The sequence below is a fragment of the Leptodactylus fuscus genome, chromosome 10 (assembly GCF_031893055.1).
Source record: "Leptodactylus fuscus isolate aLepFus1 chromosome 10, aLepFus1.hap2, whole genome shotgun sequence".
Lineage (NCBI taxonomy): Eukaryota > Metazoa > Chordata > Amphibia > Anura > Leptodactylidae > Leptodactylus > Leptodactylus fuscus.
In genome coordinates this window covers 11,164,835-11,183,657 of record NC_134274.1, presented here as the reverse complement: position 1 = coordinate 11,183,657, position 18,823 = coordinate 11,164,835, and the positions used below count along the sequence as shown (strand labels likewise).

Sequence of the window (18,823 nt, the reverse complement as noted above, 5' to 3'; positions counted from 1 at the left end):
TGAACTGCAGCAAACAGGAGATGTCAGTCTTGTCTGCAGTGGCCGACAGGAAAACTAAACACTATATCAGTTTCTTACATGGATAGTCACATATTAATAAAATGACCAAAGATTAAAGGGGTTGTCCATGACCTGAAGGTAATTGATACTGTAGACCTCTCCACAGGATAGCTCATCGGTATCACATTGGTCAGGGTCCGGTTCCTGGACCCCTTCCCGATCAGCTGTTTCCCCTTTAGCTTGCGTCGGTCCTAGAAAGCTATTTCACATAGTTTATTAACATAAAGATACTGTGTATATAACATGTTTACTTCACATTCCACACAGAACCACAATTTCCTGTCCAATGTTTGAGATCTGTCAGATTCCTTGACTCTATATGATGTGCAAATATAGTATTTGTTATTGTGCACATCAATGAGGGAAAATTGCATGTAATTATATTTATATATGGGATCTGCGTGTGTCTGAGATTTCACAGGCTTCTAGCTTCAAACAACCCCAATGTCGGCTATCCTGCGCACCAGCTCTCTGTTGTATTATTACATATAGGCTGTTAGTGTCAGATTTGGGCTCCTCGGACCCATTTGAAAGAATTACTCAGTGCCCAATCTCGGTGTACACACAACATACATACCTCCAATTTTTTAGGATTGTCGTAAATTTTGTTGCTTTTATTTGTCCAGGAGGAGATTTGTTATTGGTTCCAAGTCACCTGTAGACGAGGGTGTTTTCTACTATTGGGTCCGAGCCTGGGATATTGTAAGATCCTGTAGGTACTTACTACACAGCGGGGTTGACATTTTGGCTGCTTCCAATTCTGTCTGTGCTTTCAACTTTGGATATCTCAAGACATAATGAAGGTAAAACAACGATCCTGGTGCCCTATAAAAGCTGAGACTCTTCTCTTTCATACAACACCAGAACTGCTGCTCTATAACGCAGGACAATCCTTATCTTCCTCATTGACCTGCTATTGCATTTAATCGAGGCAATTCGTGATGTGATGACAACGAGGAGCGACCCTATTGACAGGCGGCGCAATAATAATAAGCCTATAAGAATTTTTTGGGGCATAGAGAGCTCCTGGACTGTGAGTCTTAGGTCTCAGAAAATTCCTATTGAACTGAATTGATCCCACCCTGTTCATTGATGGAGCGAGGCCGCCACGTGTCACCTAGCACTCCATATACATCAGCTTGCTTCGTTGTAACGACGATCTAGAATAACCAGAATGTGATGTAACTTTACACAGAGGAAAGCTTTAGTATAGCGTTTCGCTAACTACTCGGTGCCTACCATATTCCTATACTAACACATTACACATGTGGGATTGTCAAGAAACAGGTGTCTGAAGAATTATACAAAGTGATCTTAATTATTATTACATCTGACAGGCGCCTTTTGATCTTTTTGCACTAGAAGAAGAATATAAACACAGGATATTTTTGTGTTATGGTTGGTGACATCCATGTTTAGCCTGCAGAACACAGCCCGTAATAAAGATAAATAACCTCTCACAGCCCATTATTGGGTGTTGGCACCTCCTGGAAGGAAATCGTGAGCACTGGATGGACAAATGGAATGGGAAAACCAGACCTGCTATGATACAGCTGGAAAGTGTCAAAGAAACCGCATGAAATAATGTTATTATTCCAATAAGCTAATCGTCTTCCCAGAGCGACAGAGGAACAAATGGAAAGGTGTTGTCCATGGATATAAAGGGTTCTGCTTTTTATTTGTCCGACAAGAGCGCCTTTCTTGTCTATTGGCGGTGTCCGGTATTGCAGATCATTGCCATTCAAATAAAGCGGAGACCACACCGACCCCATTATAGTCTATGGGGTCTGCGGGTTTCCTAAGCTAACCGTTTTTTTATGCAGATTTCCGTTCGAGGAGTGCGAAGATATGAACCGGGCCTTAGGCTAAGCCACTTTGCAGCGGTTTTTTTTGCTTTTTTTTTTTTTTTTTTTGCCAAAACCAGGACTGGATTAAGCAGAAGGGAGACGTGTAAGACCCTCCCATCTATTTCTCTTACCTTTTGTAGCCTAAATACATCAAAATCTACAACAAATAAATCTGTATTTCTGCAACATGGGGCCTCAACCTTAAACTCATAAACAGAGCAATGGCTGGAATTGTCAGATTTAAAGGGATCCTATCATTAAAGTGCTATTTTTTTTTCTGACTAAGACGTAGGTATATCCTTAAGAGAGGCTATTCTTCACCTACCTTTAGATGCCTTTCGGTAGAAATCCTGATTTTCTTCTGTATGCAAATGAGTTCTCTCGCAGCATTGGGGGCGGTTCCCAGCGCTGAAACAGCACTGGGGGCGTCCCCAGTGCTGCGAGAGGACTCTTCAGCGCCGCCTCCATCTTCGTCTGGAACGGGCTCTCCACACGTTGTCTTCCGGCGCTGGGTTCAAGACTTCTATGCATGAGCAGTTGGCTCTGCCATCGGGCCTCAGGGCCGACTGCACATGCCCGCAGCCATTTTTTTGTGGCTGCTTACGTGAGCATACTGCACATGCGCAGTACACTCCTGTAGTCCAACGGAGTACAAAAAATGGCCCCGGGCATGTGCAGTCGGCTCTGCCCACCGATGATAGGATCCCTTTAACCTCAGCAGTATAGGGACATGATAGTGTTTTAGGGGCCCCAAACTTGGTGACTGTTTCCATTTAAACTGCAATTGTCTAATGGATTCATTCTCAATAGCAGAAGGAACGATAATAATGATATCTTTATTTACATATCGCCATCATATTCCCAAGCACTTTACAAGTCAGAGGGTTCATATACGGACAGTATATGAACAGAGCTCTGCCACAAGAGCTTACAATCTATGAGCGATTTTGGATTCCACCAGGGTAAACATGATGACAACCCCCTACTTGATCAGAGAGTGTTCTGGGGAGTTCTATAGTTTAGTAATTGTCATCAGATAATAAAATAGTGACTTATTCTACAAGTCAGAGGAAGTGTTAATGTGAAATATTGTATCCCATAAATCACTCAGCAGGGTCCTGGCATAGGAGAGCTCTGTCTGCAGTCAGTAAGCTAGAGACCAGAGTCATGGCTGGCTGTATTATATACAAATGGATACAGTAAGACCTTTCCAAAAGAATGAGAAGACCACTGCTGATCTAGACCACAATTGTCCCAGTGTCATCCATGCAAGCATGTGATACCCTTAAAGGGTGACTCTGCTTCCACACTCATCCATCACACTAGGCTAGAAAAGTGTGAGATAACCCCAATACCATCACATCCATACAAATAGCTGCTATGACCCACCAATTATGGTAGAGACACCAATATACCCAGACCTCGCCCCCTGGCGCACACAGTGAACCTCTACCATGCACTGGCACGCAAAAGGGTAATAAAGCAAAGCAGTATTTACTCTGTTCGGAATTGTGGGGACATTTAGAGGCAAGAAAATACATTTTACATTTAATCGACACAAAAAAGGTATGGTCGTAATGAATAAATGTAATAACCGTTCACATGCTAGACTGTCTCTCCAAGTATCTGTCCTAGGGTTCTCTGTCCATCGTCCCTAACCCAACCCCCTTTCTGGAACCTCTGACCTGTGACTTGAACATGCGCCAAATCCGGAGATAAATTACTGATTTTAGGAATATGCCGTAAACATGAATTGGTTCCACATATAGGTTTGAAATACTTGGCACGGATTCCAAGTGCTGTTACAAGTTCAGGCATAACAAACAGGCAGGTCAAATTACTCTGTTCCACAGACACCTAATTTCGGGTGCCTACTTATGCCGAAGGTCCAGATTTTTTATGTCACTGACTGGATAGGGCTGCTTGGCCATTTTGAAACATGGATGGTTATAAGACATGAATTATGACACCCGTATTTCTCCTTTCGTTTGATATAAATTATTCAGAAAGTCAAAGCTTGGCTATTGGCTAAGGAGTCCGCATGGATCCCCCCGGACGGAATACAATCGCAATTGCAAGCGATGTGCTTGCAAAGCACACGGACCCCATAGACTATAATGGGCTTCGTGTGCTTACCGCGCACTGCCCGCACGAATGATTTGTGAGCAGCAAGCACACTGAGCCCATTATAGTCTATGGGGTCCGTGTGCTTTGCAAGCGCGATTGTATTCCGTCTGGGGGTGTCCATGTGGACTCCTTCCGGAAAGAATACAAGCACTAGTGTGAACCAACCCTTAGCCAAAATCAGGTTTTGTTTTTTTTTTTTTTTGTTTTTTTTTTGCCATTTGCGATTGTATTCCTTCCGGACGGAATACAAGTACTAGTGTGAACCAACCCTAGGCTTTGTGGAAATGCAGACTTTGCTGTTTTTTTGTGGGCCACAACCAGGAATGCAAAATCTGCAACAAAAAAGCTTCCTTTCTGCAAGCCTCAAAATCGGCACCAAAAAGCAGTGTGAACATTATCTAAGGGCAAAGCATCCCACTAGTATATATCACCTACTTTCATTAGAGGTTTACAGTGGTATATACTTCCTGATATCTGACTCCTACATAAGCGCTCAACCTAATGTGAACAAAGCCTTAGCAGAATGTGCCAAGTTTTTTTCAATAGTTTCCTTATTTATTGCACTGTATCAAGGCTGTGAAGACCTTTATGGATCCGTCCCATTGCAACACAGCGTGCAGCTACACAATATCAATGCATTGAACGCGTTTCAAGCCATGCTCATTTCTGGGTGTCTGGCCTATTCGGGAATGTTCAGGATCATTCCAGACACTGCTGTTTGTTGATAAATCATAAAGATCACAGCAAAGTGTTTTAGCTAAATTGTGTAAAACGAGGGCTGAGATTTAGCGCGATGGTGCCAGCTGTCAGCTCATTTAGAAACACACATCATAGATTTCACGTTTTTTTCAGACATCTGCTGTTATATGCAAGGAAAATACTCATTCTGTCAGCAAAAATGCTGGCAATGGGACCCTGTTGTGTGTAAGAATAGCCTTTTCCCGGGCCGATGCCTCCATTTTTGACATTCCGGAATAATCGGAGGGTACGCAGAGTAGGAGTAGTCCGAAAAGAGCCTCCATGGTGTGAGCGTTACGTGCCGGCAGCCAATGACACATTCTTGATTTTGGAGAAGTGAAGATTTAACGTGGGCACTGAATCCAGATCCCATGTATGTAATGCAAACGCTTTACCATCTGAACATTGAAACCAGATCCCGTGGCTGCCATCCAAACGTTTACTACCTGAGGATGAATCCCAGACTTCTGGAGCGGATCCAAGCTCATTAGCAGCTGGGGACAAACAGACCTCACAGGTGACAGCAAAAATATTATCTGCTTAGCGAAAATACACCCACAAGTGTAGAAAACACATTCCTCGCCCTCGCTCCTTCCAGGAAAAAAGGTTTAGAAGCGAAACGCGTCATACGAGCAGCCCGGTCGTTCTGGAAATAATTAATACGGAGGGATTAGTGCCTGCGGTGTTTGGGGATGTGCTGCCATTGTCCGCGCAGGCACGCACTTGTTGTTTTCCTCCATCTAATAATATAATTAGCTCGGAAGAGAAAAACAAACACTCGTTGTGTAAATGATCGCTAATGTTATGTTTCTGGTTGGGGTTGCATCAGAGAATTGCTGAAATCCTCTGGCAGCCACTTTCCTATTGTAAGTATTCACTAGAGAGCGCCGCACATTACCCAATGAATACTGTCTGCAAGCCGACACCGATAAGGTAGTGCTAGGAGGAGGGGTTGTCTGAGATTACCAAGAATACAAAATAATGAGTTTAGTCGAGGAAAAGCACCACTCTTGTCCATGGCTATGCCTGGTATTGCAGTATAAGGTTAAGTTGCAATAGCAGATATATAATATTACTGGTGGTGGTTCACACGGAGTAACGCGGTGCTGATTCTTGCACCATAACTCACCTAAGAATCAGCGCTGCAAAACAGAATCCCATTGACTTCAATGTGTTATGCGCATTGAATGGAACCCATTAAAGTCAATGGGATTCTGTTTAGCAGCGCTGATTCTTAGGTGAGTTATGATTCAAGAATCAGTGCCGTGTCACTCCGTGTGTATGCCCCCTTAGTATAGTATTAGAATAGTATTTGTAGTATTCTATAGATTATATATGTAGTATAATGAATTTTCTCCTTGTTCTCCACTTAAAGTGATTCTACCATTAAAAAACTATTTTTTCTAGGTGACACGTTGAATAGCTTTTAGAAAACCTTTGGAAGTGCTCTCCGCCGCGCCGTTCGAAATACCGGTTTGTACCGGTATGCTAATTAGTTCTCTCGCAGCGATGGGGGCGTCTCCCAGCGCAGGAGATGCGATGGGGCATCCCCATTGCTGCTCGAAAACCAACTGCAGCGCCGTCTCTATGTTCTTCTGTATCCTCCCCTTCCTTCTTCGGCTTGATGTCGGACGCCTGCGCAGTACGCTCTGTTCGGCGAAGACTTCGAGGAACGTATTGCGCATGCGCGAATTTGCGGTGTCGGCACTATGGCCGCGGGCATGCGCAGTACGTTCGGCAAAGTTCGCCGAACAGAGCGTACTGCGCAGGCGTCTGACATCAAGTTGAAGAAGGAAGGGGAGGATACAGAAGAACATAGAGGCGGTGCTGCAGTCGGTTTTCGAGCAGCAATGGGGACGCCCCCATCGCTGCGAGAGAACTAATTAGCATACCGGTACAAACCGGTATTTCGAACGGCGCGGCGGAGAGCACTTCCAAAGGTAGGAGACGAATAGCCTTTCTAAAGGCTATTCTGACGTGTTACCTAGAAAAATTAGTTTTTTAATGGTAGAATCCCTTTAATGCTATGAAGCAGATACTAAGCATCCCTCCAAATGTTTGGATGTAGGACATGGAAAAAACAAAGACCTTGTGAGAGGAGCGATTACATGAGTATGGAAAATACAAACCCTTCATTACCACTATTATTATTCCAGGGACCTTACTGTATTCAGCAGTAATAGGAGACTAGGCCTACGTATTTAGGAGTATATATGTATATAGGTTCCAGGCCAATCCTATGTTGCTGACTCTATGCGCTGCTTTGTGATCATATAACTTTTACCATTTTATTCTAAGCATGTTATAAAAGTCATCATGTGAAAACGATGCCGTGTGATATCTGTCATTACACGTGCGGAGGCCGTGCATCGCACCAGATGAGAATACCGTGCATGACTAAAACAGATTTGAGCGCCAGAGAATAAGCTTGTCTTTCAGGGGCTTGTCTGCGCTCTACGTGTTACTGGCCTGGATTGCATTGTAAGAATATCACTTGATAAATCCTATAGCAATGCTTTATGTAGCTTTTATTATACCACTGAGAAATAAAGGTAATATCCTCGGTATCATGGCTGCACACAACTGACTACACTGTCCTACAACAATCCTACCCTGTAGCGGATCGGATTCTACATCTAGAGCCACCAAATGGACGGGCCATTGATGTCCGTGGTATTAGGTAATGACCGCTTTCTCCTATGGCGGAGGAACTGAACATTACAACTGATCAGTACGTGGGCCTGAGCCTAGGTAGCCGATCAGGTAGGGTTTCTATAGTCGGACTCACTGCCATGACGTCTTCCATCACATCCCCTTTAAGCTTGGGTATGGATAAGACATACCTCCCAACTTTAGCCCCACCCACTTTTGTGTTGACTCCGCCCACTCGTTAATTTTTCATGTGCCCGCACACAGTATAATCCTCCTACAGTCACCCGTAAATTATATGTCCCCCCTCTATCTCTCCCCCAGTTTCATATACACCCTTCATCTGCCCCCAGTTTCATGTCCCTCTTCCATCTCTGCCCCTCTACATCGCGTCTACAAGCCAGGAGCCGGCGGCAGCAGTGAAGCGAGGAGCTGACACAGGTCAGCTCCTCGCTTCAGCCGCATGTATCAACGAGAGAGAGACGCAGCGGCAAAGCGAGCACGCGAGCAGCTTCAGCCGCATGTGTCAGGGAGAGAGGCGGGCAGCGGCAAAGCGAGGAGCTGACCTGTGTCAGCTCCTTGCTTCAGCCGCATATGTGTTCAACTCAGATCTGCGTCCTCTGGACGCAGATCTGAGTTGAAATCGGGACATACCTCCCTCCAACCGGGACCGCGGGACATGTCACCCAAATCGTGACTGTCCCGCGGAAATCGGGACGGTTGGGAGGTATGGATCAGATGTGGCTATAAGTAGATTTTTCCCTCCCACCTATAATGAGATGTTATTTCTGTGACTGTAGTATTTGCCGGTTAGAGGCGCCTCACCGCCAGGAATAACACATAGAGGCAAACAAGAGCGCCATAGTGAACTGCGGCCTATGCCAAGACGTTAGTATTTCCAGACATTTCACCTCAAGGCGTGCGGTTACCTCTGCGGTGTGTGCGACTTTATAGTTTGACTTTCCTGCTACACCTGCAGGTTAGTAGAGCCATTAAAAAGTGAACTCAAAGGATTAGCGGAGAGCGCAGGGGCCGTTACATTAACAGGTTCGGGATTTGGCAGGTAGCCGAGTGTGAGCGACTAAATCTTCTGTAATATGGAACCAGAGCTGAACACGGGAAAATACGTCTCAGATTGTGACTGTAGATAATAAGCGCAGAAAAAGATACAATGGAATTGATGATCGAAACCTAAGACTTCAGCCAGAATCTCATTCACTTTGCTGGTAATGTAAAACGCCGCGGTTATTTCTGCTGCATTTCCACGTCTGTCAAAATCGCAGTGTTTTCCGCAATGTTGGGCCTTGGGGACGGTATGTTGCTGTCGAGCATCTTACATAACTGTACTGCTAGGAGTCTCTCTCCCAGTATAAGGACCAGGACAGTAAATCTGGTCGCTACATGGACTGAGTTTTGCAGATGAAGCTGGATCGTGTGAATGTGCCCTTAGACAGAGGTTTGGGATCAGCTTTTCTTCATTTTGTCGGTCATCGAAGGTGTTATCTTTGTGCTTCCGGCAGACATGAGGACAGTCCATCAAACAACACCTCCTATCCCGTCTTACTGCCCCTCATGGCTTGGGGGAGGAATTGCATTTAGTAATAATCTTTAAATTTTTGGAGTGACATTGAACTTTAACTTTTTTGCTATTTTTTAATATATTTCTGCTGAATAGAGGAATTTTCCTCTGGTTTACATGGTTGAAATATACAGTATACAGCTATAAGGGCTCGTTCACCCGGGGCAAGAGGGAGTGGATTTTTGCACTCGATCCACGTCATAATCCGCCCCCTCACAATAGAGGTCTATGGAGACTGCTAGCTTACTTTTTTCCGTGAGCGGCAACATGCTGCCCTTTCTTCAGGCGGATTCAGCCGCAGCGTTCGCCTCACGACAGCACCCTTTGGACTAGGTCCATTCATTTGGGCCTACTCCGGAGCAGGAATTCGTGACTGTCGGAAGCCGTGAAAGTTGTGGCAGGCGGTTTTTGGCCCTATTCTGATGTTTCAGAATCAAGACCAAAATATGCTATTCCGCGCCCCGTAAGGGGTGCTGAAATAGTGGTCCCATCTATTCTTTGCTACCTGAGGGGCTGTAGGCCCACCTACCACACAGATATTGTATTTGCACCCAGGAGCTTCAAGGTAAGTAGGGAGGTGTAGAACCAGAAAACGGGATGCAGAGGAAAGACAGTAAGATGATGGAGATGAAGAATAATCTAATATTTCGTGTAAACCAACATAAATTAACTTTTCCCATAAACTAATACTATTGGTGAGTATTGATGTTGGTGTTAGAGTAGGGGCGTAGCTATAGGGGGTGCAGAGCTAGCAATCACTACAGGGTTCTGGCGATATAAGTAGACTCCAATATCCTAGATGGCACCTGGTAAGTTGTACAGATTTTGTATTGGGGCCAGTTATTCACGTTACACCTCCTGGTTCAGAGTTTTGCCTCCATTTTCCTAACAACCTATCACCAGCCTTAGACTCCAGCAGCAGCAGCAAAGTCTCCGCTCTGCCGATCTGCCATTACCTGTTACACAGAGGACCCGGACGTTTTCCAGACATCCCTAAAGGGAAAGGACACCTGATTCCACTTAAAACTGAAGCGTCTCTCAACCTCATACCAACACCTTCTTCCTTGAAAGTGGAGAGTGTCGGAGAGAACAAGGACACAATTAGCCTGGAAGAAAATTCTCCAGAACTTCCGTGAAACTTCAAGCTGATTTCATGATGGTATATGGAGGCTAGCAGACGAACCGTATGGCTAGGAAGCACGCAAAGGGGGGATTGCAGCCCCCCAGGAGGCTCCTTCAGACTCCTTTGATGTTTTCTGTCCATGATCCTTTCTTGAGACCATGCTGCTGACATAAATGTTTATATATCCTATACAACTGCGTATTATAGTCCTGAGTGTACAAAGCCCAGCTCTACGATATACTAGACCCTTGGGATTGCTGCGGAGCCAGGTTTGCTTCAGGCCTAATGTATAAATGCAGGTAAAACTATACTGTATTGCTTCTAGTTTTCCTTAAGGAGCAGATATAGTAAATCGTCCAATTTTGCTCAATTTTGCACCATTGCATTTTGCACAATTATTGCACAATTGCATTTTTTACAATGGTGCAATTTTTATGCTGCTTTTTGAGCAAACGTGGACGAAGACAAAGCTGAAAATCCAGAGCATTTAGTGTAGGACGTAGAACTGAGTGCAACCTAAAGCAAAACCACCGCCCTTGCATATTATCTGAACACAGCGATTGTTAAAGTTTTCAGAGGGTGGAACTTAAGGCAAAAAACAGAAACCGAGCACGTGTTCATGCTGATCAACAAGTATCGACTGAGCGGAGGATTATTGGGGATGAATATCTAATGAACCTGATAATTTTGACAGGACCAATGTTTGTGGTCGTGTCCTAACCCTCCCCTGATTATCGGGGAAAGGAAGATCAGACATGTTGTATTTGACCATGCCTGATCCATAAGAGAACAAGGCCTTGTGTATGTATTGAAATAATTGATTGCACCATTTTCAGCTCCAGATCTCCACAAAATATGTCTGCAAAAATGTTCCTCGTTCTTGTCCAATGTATAATCAAATAAGGAACCTGGCATCTATGTGTGTGTATAGGGACACATCTGGACGGAGTTCATGAAAACTTGGTTTAACTTTATTTACAACAGTAGGGGATACAAAGTCTCAATAGAAAGAGCTGGTTTAGGTGCATGAAGAAGAAAAGATGTGATACGGCCTGGTGGGAGGTATGAAGACGGATCAGAAGTAGGCTGCAGTCACTCAACGTGTCCCGTGTTTTACTTATTTATTTTTACAAGTACTCTGTGTATAAGGGCACTGTCTGTGTATAAGGGCACTCTGTGTATAAAGGCACTCTCTGTGCGATAGTGTGCAAAGGATGCTCTCTGCCTGGCACTGTGAATGGGGAATTCATTTAACTGTGTATCAGGGTGCTATGTGGCTAGCACTGTATATGGGGCACTATTTAGCTATAACTGTGTATCAGGGTGCTATGTGGCTAGCACTGTATATGGGGCACTATTTAGCTATAACTGTGTATCAGGGTGCTATGTGGCTATGGGGCACTATTTAGCTATAACTGTGTATCAGGGTGCTATGTGGCTATGGGGCACTATTTAGCTATAACTGTGTATCAGGGTGCTATGTGGCTAGCACTGTATATGGGGCACTATTTAGCTATAACTGTGTATCAGGGTGCTATGGGGCACTATTTAGCTATAACTGTGTATTAGGTTGCCATCTGCCTAGCACTGTGTCTGGGATACTCTCTGGTTATAACTGTGTATGGGGTTACTCTCTATAGGTGCTATGTGGCTGGCACGCTGGAAGTACTCTGGCTTACATTGTGTATGTGGACACCATCTTCCTGACACTTAATATGGAGATAGTATCTGTCTGGTACTGTGTAGTAGGGTACTGTCTGTGTATGGGGTTACTCTCTGGCTATAACTATATCAGGGCGCTCTCTGGCTAGCACTGTGTATGGGGCCACTGTCTTGCTTACCTTTTGTATGTAGATACCATCCGCCTGGCACTGTATATGGAGATAGTATCTGTCTGGTGCTGTGTATTAGGGCACTGTCTGTGTATGGGGTTACTCTCTGACTATAACTATATCAGGGCGCTCTCTGGCTAGCACTGTGTATTGAGGTACTCTGGATATAACTGTGTATTGGGATGCTATGTGGCTAGCGCTGTGTATATTGGGGTACTCTGGATATAGCTGTGTATTGGGATGCTATGTGGCTAGCACTGTGTATGGGGTAAATACTGTTTATGGACATATTTTGGCTAATACACTGTGTAATATACTTTATGGCTGACGCAGTTTGCAGTAACACTTGGCCTAGGATACTGTTTATGGGATCGCTCTCTGGCTAGAATTTTTTCCAGGAGACTCTGACATATTTAGTATATGATGATATCGCTCTTTCTACACATTAGCAAATAATATACAAATTATTAGGGTGTGATATACTTTCCATTGACAAATATAGATGTGTAAAAAAAAAAAGTTCTCTAAAACTCCCCCAAATAAATTCATTTTGCCAGGCGACCTGTAGGATTCCCCGGATTGGGATCTGTTGTTATACCCATGGTCTGTGACATTGGACAAGCTTCTACTTTTCTTATATTTGTCAAGGTCAGATTTAGTATAAAAGAAATGTTTTGGTGATTGGGACTATTTATAGCAGAGAATTCACTGGCGGCGGCGGCAGGACGATGACGAACGGGGCGGAGCGCAGAGCGAAACTTCATGACAGTAAAGAATGCATAAGCACAATGTCATGATGAACTACTTGAGAAATGTCTTGAATATAAGGCTGGACTCTGAATATAAAAGCGCTGCCTGCCAAGAAGAATCTCTGCCAGACATAAGTCTCTCTGATCCCTTCAGACAAATAAACACTTTACTTATTACTCTGCCCGGCCTGATGTGAATCAGAGAATGTCTCGCGGAATTCTACAAATCCTTGGCCTTCCTTTATTCTGCTCCTCGTGCACTGATACAATGGAAGCAAAAGTCATGGATGTCATCTGCTATTGTGTATTACACTGGAAATTTATAGTGTGTGTGTGTGTGAATATGTATAGTATTAAATGAACGTAATCTCCACATACAGATCTATGGAAAACCCACAGTTAAAGGGGTTATTTAGGATTAGGAAACATGGCTGCTTTCTTCTTCTCAGGCAATGACATCATGCCCGTTAGTGACATGGGTGTCAGATGAATGGGACTGAGCTGTAGCGTTACCGTGTGACCAATGACCATGATGTCACTTTCTGAGAAGAAGAAAGCAGCCATGATTTTTAATCCTGGATAATACTCTTCAAGTGTAAATCTGATAACTAATTAGTATGTGTATTGGAAATAAGAGAAAAATGCTTCTGTATGCCTTCCTGTGCACTGAAATCTACAGAGAGGAGATGACTTTTCAGCTTTACCGAGAGATCAGGTTACAGTTGCCAACAGAAGTCTATGGAGAGGAAATAGAATGTTAAGATGGATGGAGAGATAGATAGATAGATAGATAGATAGATAGATAGATAGATAGATAGATAGATAGATAGATAGATAGATAGATAGATGATAGATATGCATGGGTAGTTATGAGAGAGAGGTATGAGATAGATAGATAAAAAATTGCTGGATAGATGGCTAGATACCCAAGTAGATAAATACATAAGAGATATGACATAGACAGATAAATATAACTAGGTAGATATATATATGAGCTGGAATGATGCTTATGACATACTGTAGATAGATAGGAGGATAGCACTAATGGATAGCTCTATTGATCTTCTTGTATATAAGTATAAGGCTCCATTCACATCTATGTTTGGGTTTCCGTTTTGGGAGTCTGCTTGGAGACCCCCGAACGTAAAGCTATCCACATTAAAAAGAGGTTACCCAAGGACACTCGCAGACCCCATAGACTATAATGAGGTCCGTGTGGTTTCCGCTCACTTTCTGCACAAAACATGCGCAGAGAGTAGTGGAGTAGTGTAGCACTTTTCTCTGCACATGTTTCGTGTGAGACTTGTGAAACCACATGGACCCCATTATAGTCTTGGGGGTCCTTGGGAAACTGCTGTTTATTGCGGTTAGGTTTCTGTTCGGTGAGGGGATCCCCAAGCAGGCTCCCCAAACGGAAACCCGAGCGCAGATGTGAATGGGGCCTAAGAGAGGAACGGACATGGGGTCCCTACAAGGGTTCTTTACTGTAATCGAGCAGTAATCGAGTTGCCCCTTATACATTTTCCATGTCCTATAATCTGATTGGCCGGGGCAGCAGTTGTCTACATATATTCATTCTATACAATAAGACATTCATTATACTATGAGATAATGCGCACATACAACATACATGTAACATGATAGTGTTAGTCCCTGTGCGCTGTATACATTGTATGATACAATCCAGTCATTGTCTGGCCCTCTTCCTGGCTGGGATACATGAAGGACATTTATCTATAGGCCGCTGCCTCTCCAGGGCTAAAGTGCTTATATATGTAGTAAGTGTAAATTTTTACAGTATTATAGAGACATAATTTATGTTCCCTTGTAATCTTTGGAGATGGTGTAAGTGGTGATAAAGGGGGAGCTGGACTGCATCAGCGCAGATTTTGATGTTCACATGGCCCTTTAATGTATCAGGTGTCAGCGGTCTGGAGCAGATACAATCCAGATGACGACAGTCTATTTCTTTTGAGAAAAGATAACAGAGATGAGACGCCATTAAATAATATCCAATATTTCAGAAAGTAAAAGGAAAAAGTAAAAACATTCGGGCAGTTCCTTGCAGTACACTGGGGAGACAAGAGAGGCGCCAGAGCAAATAATGAATAGATTATTAATATACAGTACTGGAGCGAAACTCACCAGGGCACAGGCGTCAGCTCATACATAACAGGGACTCAATGGCGCCCCCTATAAAGAAGCATCGGGGGCTATGTAGGTATGGGAATAAATGCTGCACAGCAAGAAGGGTTAATAGTTTATGTAAATGAGCACAGGTCACCAATCAATATTTGGTATGACCTTTGCTCTTTGCCTTCCGTCAGTTCTTCTCTGTACTTGTAGACCATAGTTGGCAGAACTCGCAGGGAGGTTGTTCCCGCCATCTTGGAGTACTAAGCACAGATTTGTGGATGTGGCTTGTCCAATCAGTCTGTCTTGTCATGTCATCCCAGACAGACTGACTGATACAGAGATCAGGGCTATATCTGCGGGGGCCATATCATTACTTCCAGGACTCTTATCTACTCTTCAGGATTCTCCCTGTTCCCAGACTATAGAACAAATATAAGGTCTGGTCTGGAGGACTCCTCTCCTGCAGTATATAGGCAACCTATTGGACACTGTGTAATTATTCATTCTCCCAGGGGTGGCGCTGCAGGGAAATGGATCACTTACTGCCAAGTTTTCCTGCTAATTCCGGCTATGACTAGGGGTCTCAGCGGGGGATACTTTGTGATCAGGGAACCTTCTTACATGTAGTCACTGTCCAAAGTGAAGACCCCTTTTCAGACACGAGCTAATACATGTAATCTCCTTATCATGCCGGCTAAATTGCTGTTGGGTTCCCCATTGAGATGCTAGTATGCGTTACAAGCTTTCTGTTTCCTCCCAGCCAGGTCTCTTGACAAACTCTATAACTTTGTTGACTGCTCTGGACTTCATCTGATTTTTGGACTTAATGCTCTACGACGAAATTCAGATAATTCTTGGAACGGCTCCAGCGTGCTCAGCTTACTAAAGTACAGCGCCAGCAAGAAGTACAACATTTCATGGGAATTGGGAAATGGTGAGTAAGATAAATCCCTATTACTTGTGTACAGCAATGTTTCGAGATCTGTTGCTCAACACAGCACAAGCTGCCATCTATCATGTACATGTGTAACGTGTCCCCATCATGGCCGCAGTTCCCAGACTATAGGGGTTGTAACCCAAGTGATTCAGTGTTGTTTTAGTGATGTATGGATTCGGGCCTGGGTTATATTTGAGCTCATCCAGTGCATTTTTACTACTGTATTTTCTAACATTAAAGGAACACTTGGGGGGAAAAACATCCATTTTCTTAGGCCTACTGCAGGGTCGGGGGTGAAACATAACACAAAAATTCCTTTTTTGGAGTTTGGTGCATGCAACATCCTCTATGGCTCTACTATTAAAAAAAATAAAAATAATAATAAAAAAATGTATCCCTTTTAAAGGTAAGTTTTTTTTTTTTCCAAACAGAATGTAGGATGTTTTTTTTTTTTTTGAAAAATCAGCAACTCATTTCATATAGGATTTGCAAGATCGAATCTGCCTGATTTAGACATGACGCCTAAATAAATAAAATAAAAATAAAAAAAAAGCTGGGGAAAACTCTCTCCTTGATTCCCATTGTAATGAGCAGGAGAGAAAGGTAGACATTTTTTTTTTGAAGCCACCTAAAAGGGTTTGTTTTTCAGAGAAAACAAAAATTTTGGGTACTCATCTGTATTAGTTGAAAAAAAAAAAAAAAAAAAGGAAAAACTTATAAATAAACAAAATATATAAAAATAAAAAAATCTAAAAATTTTCATGAAAAGTTGAAATCTGTGTAGGGTCTTGCTGCTCGGTCTGTCCTATGACTGTACAAGCCTTCATACACGAGGTCCTCTTGTTCTTTTTATGCTGCTAATAATCACATTATGGCTGCGGCACATTTTACATTTTTCTCTCAGGCTGTGGGTCTGTACAGCTGGAGCAGGCTGCTCCCTTCCCTACAGGGGTGAACCATTTCTGCCGCCTGAGGCAGACGTCAGAAAGCCGCCCCCCCCCCTCCTCTCCGGAGGAGGGGTGGGGCCGATCTGAAGGGGGCGGGGTCAAGCAGAGCGAGCGTCTTAACAGGCAGAGAGCAGGCACGGAGAGGACCTGCTCTCTGCCTGAGCGTGAAGGGAGGCCGCTAGAGCAGCGCTGCTTCAGTGGCCTCCCCAATCCACTGATCAGTGACGGTGACCCTAAGCGAGTCCTGGACTGGCTTAGGTCAGCAAAAATGCCGCCCTCACTGGGGCCCTGGCATAGCGCCGCCTGAAGCGGTCGCTTCAGGTCGCCTCATGAGAGGTGCGGTGCTGCTTCCCTACCTATTAATGATGGTGTTTTGTCATTCTGCCAGGAGTAACTGTACAATAGCAAAACAATTCTGTAACCATAATATAGGAGATCCAGGAATACTAAATGGTAAATACAGGGCAAATACATGATAAATATTTGCAGGCAAGTGTCTAAAACACAGTAAAAAAAAACAATCTATGAACATAGTCAGTAAAGCTGCTGCTGTCTCCGGATAATATCCCATCTGTGACCATCCAAGCAGCCAAAAGTAGATATAAGTATATAGAAAACCTTTCTGACTTTGTGAGATGTGCAGAATTTTCAGTCCTTTGCACAGAGTATCAGTTTGCAGATGTGTGTGTAAGCTGTGAGGAGAATCAGCCCCTCCCCTCTCCATTCGCTTTGTGAGAACCTCCCCCTACACTCACTGTGATCTTCCTTATCTAATCTATGGACAAACCTTGGGTAACAAGGAGTGAACTTCCAATGAGCTAGAAGGGAGACACCTAGTGGCAGGAACTTTGGAGAGGTTTTTCAGTTAAAAAGCAGCCACATTTTTAATTACAGTGCGATAATTTTGGTCCAAAATTGCATGGTCTGTGAAAGGAGATTACATTGTCTGGAGACTTGGTGACCAAGAGTTTGTGCCATGAACAAAACGTGGATGTGGGAATAATAGTCGAATACATCAAGAGCTGTAACAAAAAACAAAACCTAAATGAAGTCAGTTATCTAGTGGATTGCCCTGTGGCTACGCCATTAGTGTCTTTGGAGGGAGATCCCTTTAAGAGATGGTCACTTGTATCCTCTTATATTAAACCAACCAGCAATATTTCTGTAGATATTAATGATATGCAAGTGGAATTCTTCCGAGTACTGAAACCTTTGCAAACGCCATGAAATATCACCTCCACATCTGTCAGGTTGTTTTGCTTCACACCAGAAGGGCAGGAAAGGTTATGGAGGAGAATGCCGTTCATTCCGTTACTTCTCTTTCATGTGAAGGAAAGATCGGGGCCGAGGACCAAGAAAAATAACCACAACGTACATTGGCCAACAGACACCTGTTCCTGAGAATCTGGACTCCTTCCATCCATCTTACTTTGACAGTTTATTTTCTTAAAGTACGATTGTGTGTAAGCCGTGAGGAGAATCGGCCCCTCCCCTCTCCATACGCTTTGTGAAGCGATCCTATAGATGATACACTACGTATAGTCATTGATGTAATACAGTTTATCATCAATGTCAAAGCTGAATGTTTACTTGTATGACACAAATGTTATGGCTGATCATATCACATTATTCCTACAGAACCCAACAATTACCGGGCCCTAAACAGCCGGGCTGTCAATGGCAGTCAGCTGGGGAAGGATTATGTGCAGCTGAAGAGCTTGCTGCAGTCCATCCGCACGTACTCCAGAGCGCACTTGTACGGCCCTAACATTGGACGACCAAAGAAGAACGTCATAGCGCTACTCGACAGGTTTGTATTGAATATTGTATCATGCGGTATAAAGTAACAGCACGGTATGGATGATTTTTGTTTTAGCGTCTATATATATTTATATAGCACTAAAGCCTTGCAAACTATGGACCAGAACAATGGACAGCCCAGCGCAAGTTTGAACCTTGTGTGCCTTTGCTTATTGATAATCCAGCAAATAAAGGGTTGTCCGGTTTATAAACCCCTTAAGGAATTCTGAGCTAATGGACTCCTCTGATCAGGATCCTCAAAGGTTACAAAGAGTGTCTGTCGCTCTGGAGGACCCAAC

The 18,823-nt window shown here is 43.7% G+C and overlaps 1 protein-coding gene across 1 annotated transcript in view; it reads left to right on the top strand.

Moving 5' to 3' along the window:
• The window catches only part of HPSE2 (heparanase 2 (inactive)), a 142,730-nt gene that overhangs the window by 68,112 nt on the left and 55,795 nt on the right, over window positions 1-18,823 (top strand). The window contains exons 4-5 of the mRNA XM_075288067.1: window positions 15,601-15,774; window positions 18,363-18,534. Coding sequence (XP_075144168.1) covers window positions 15,601-15,774; window positions 18,363-18,534 — 346 coding nt within the window. The remainder of the gene's footprint in view (window positions 1-15,600; window positions 15,775-18,362; window positions 18,535-18,823) is intronic.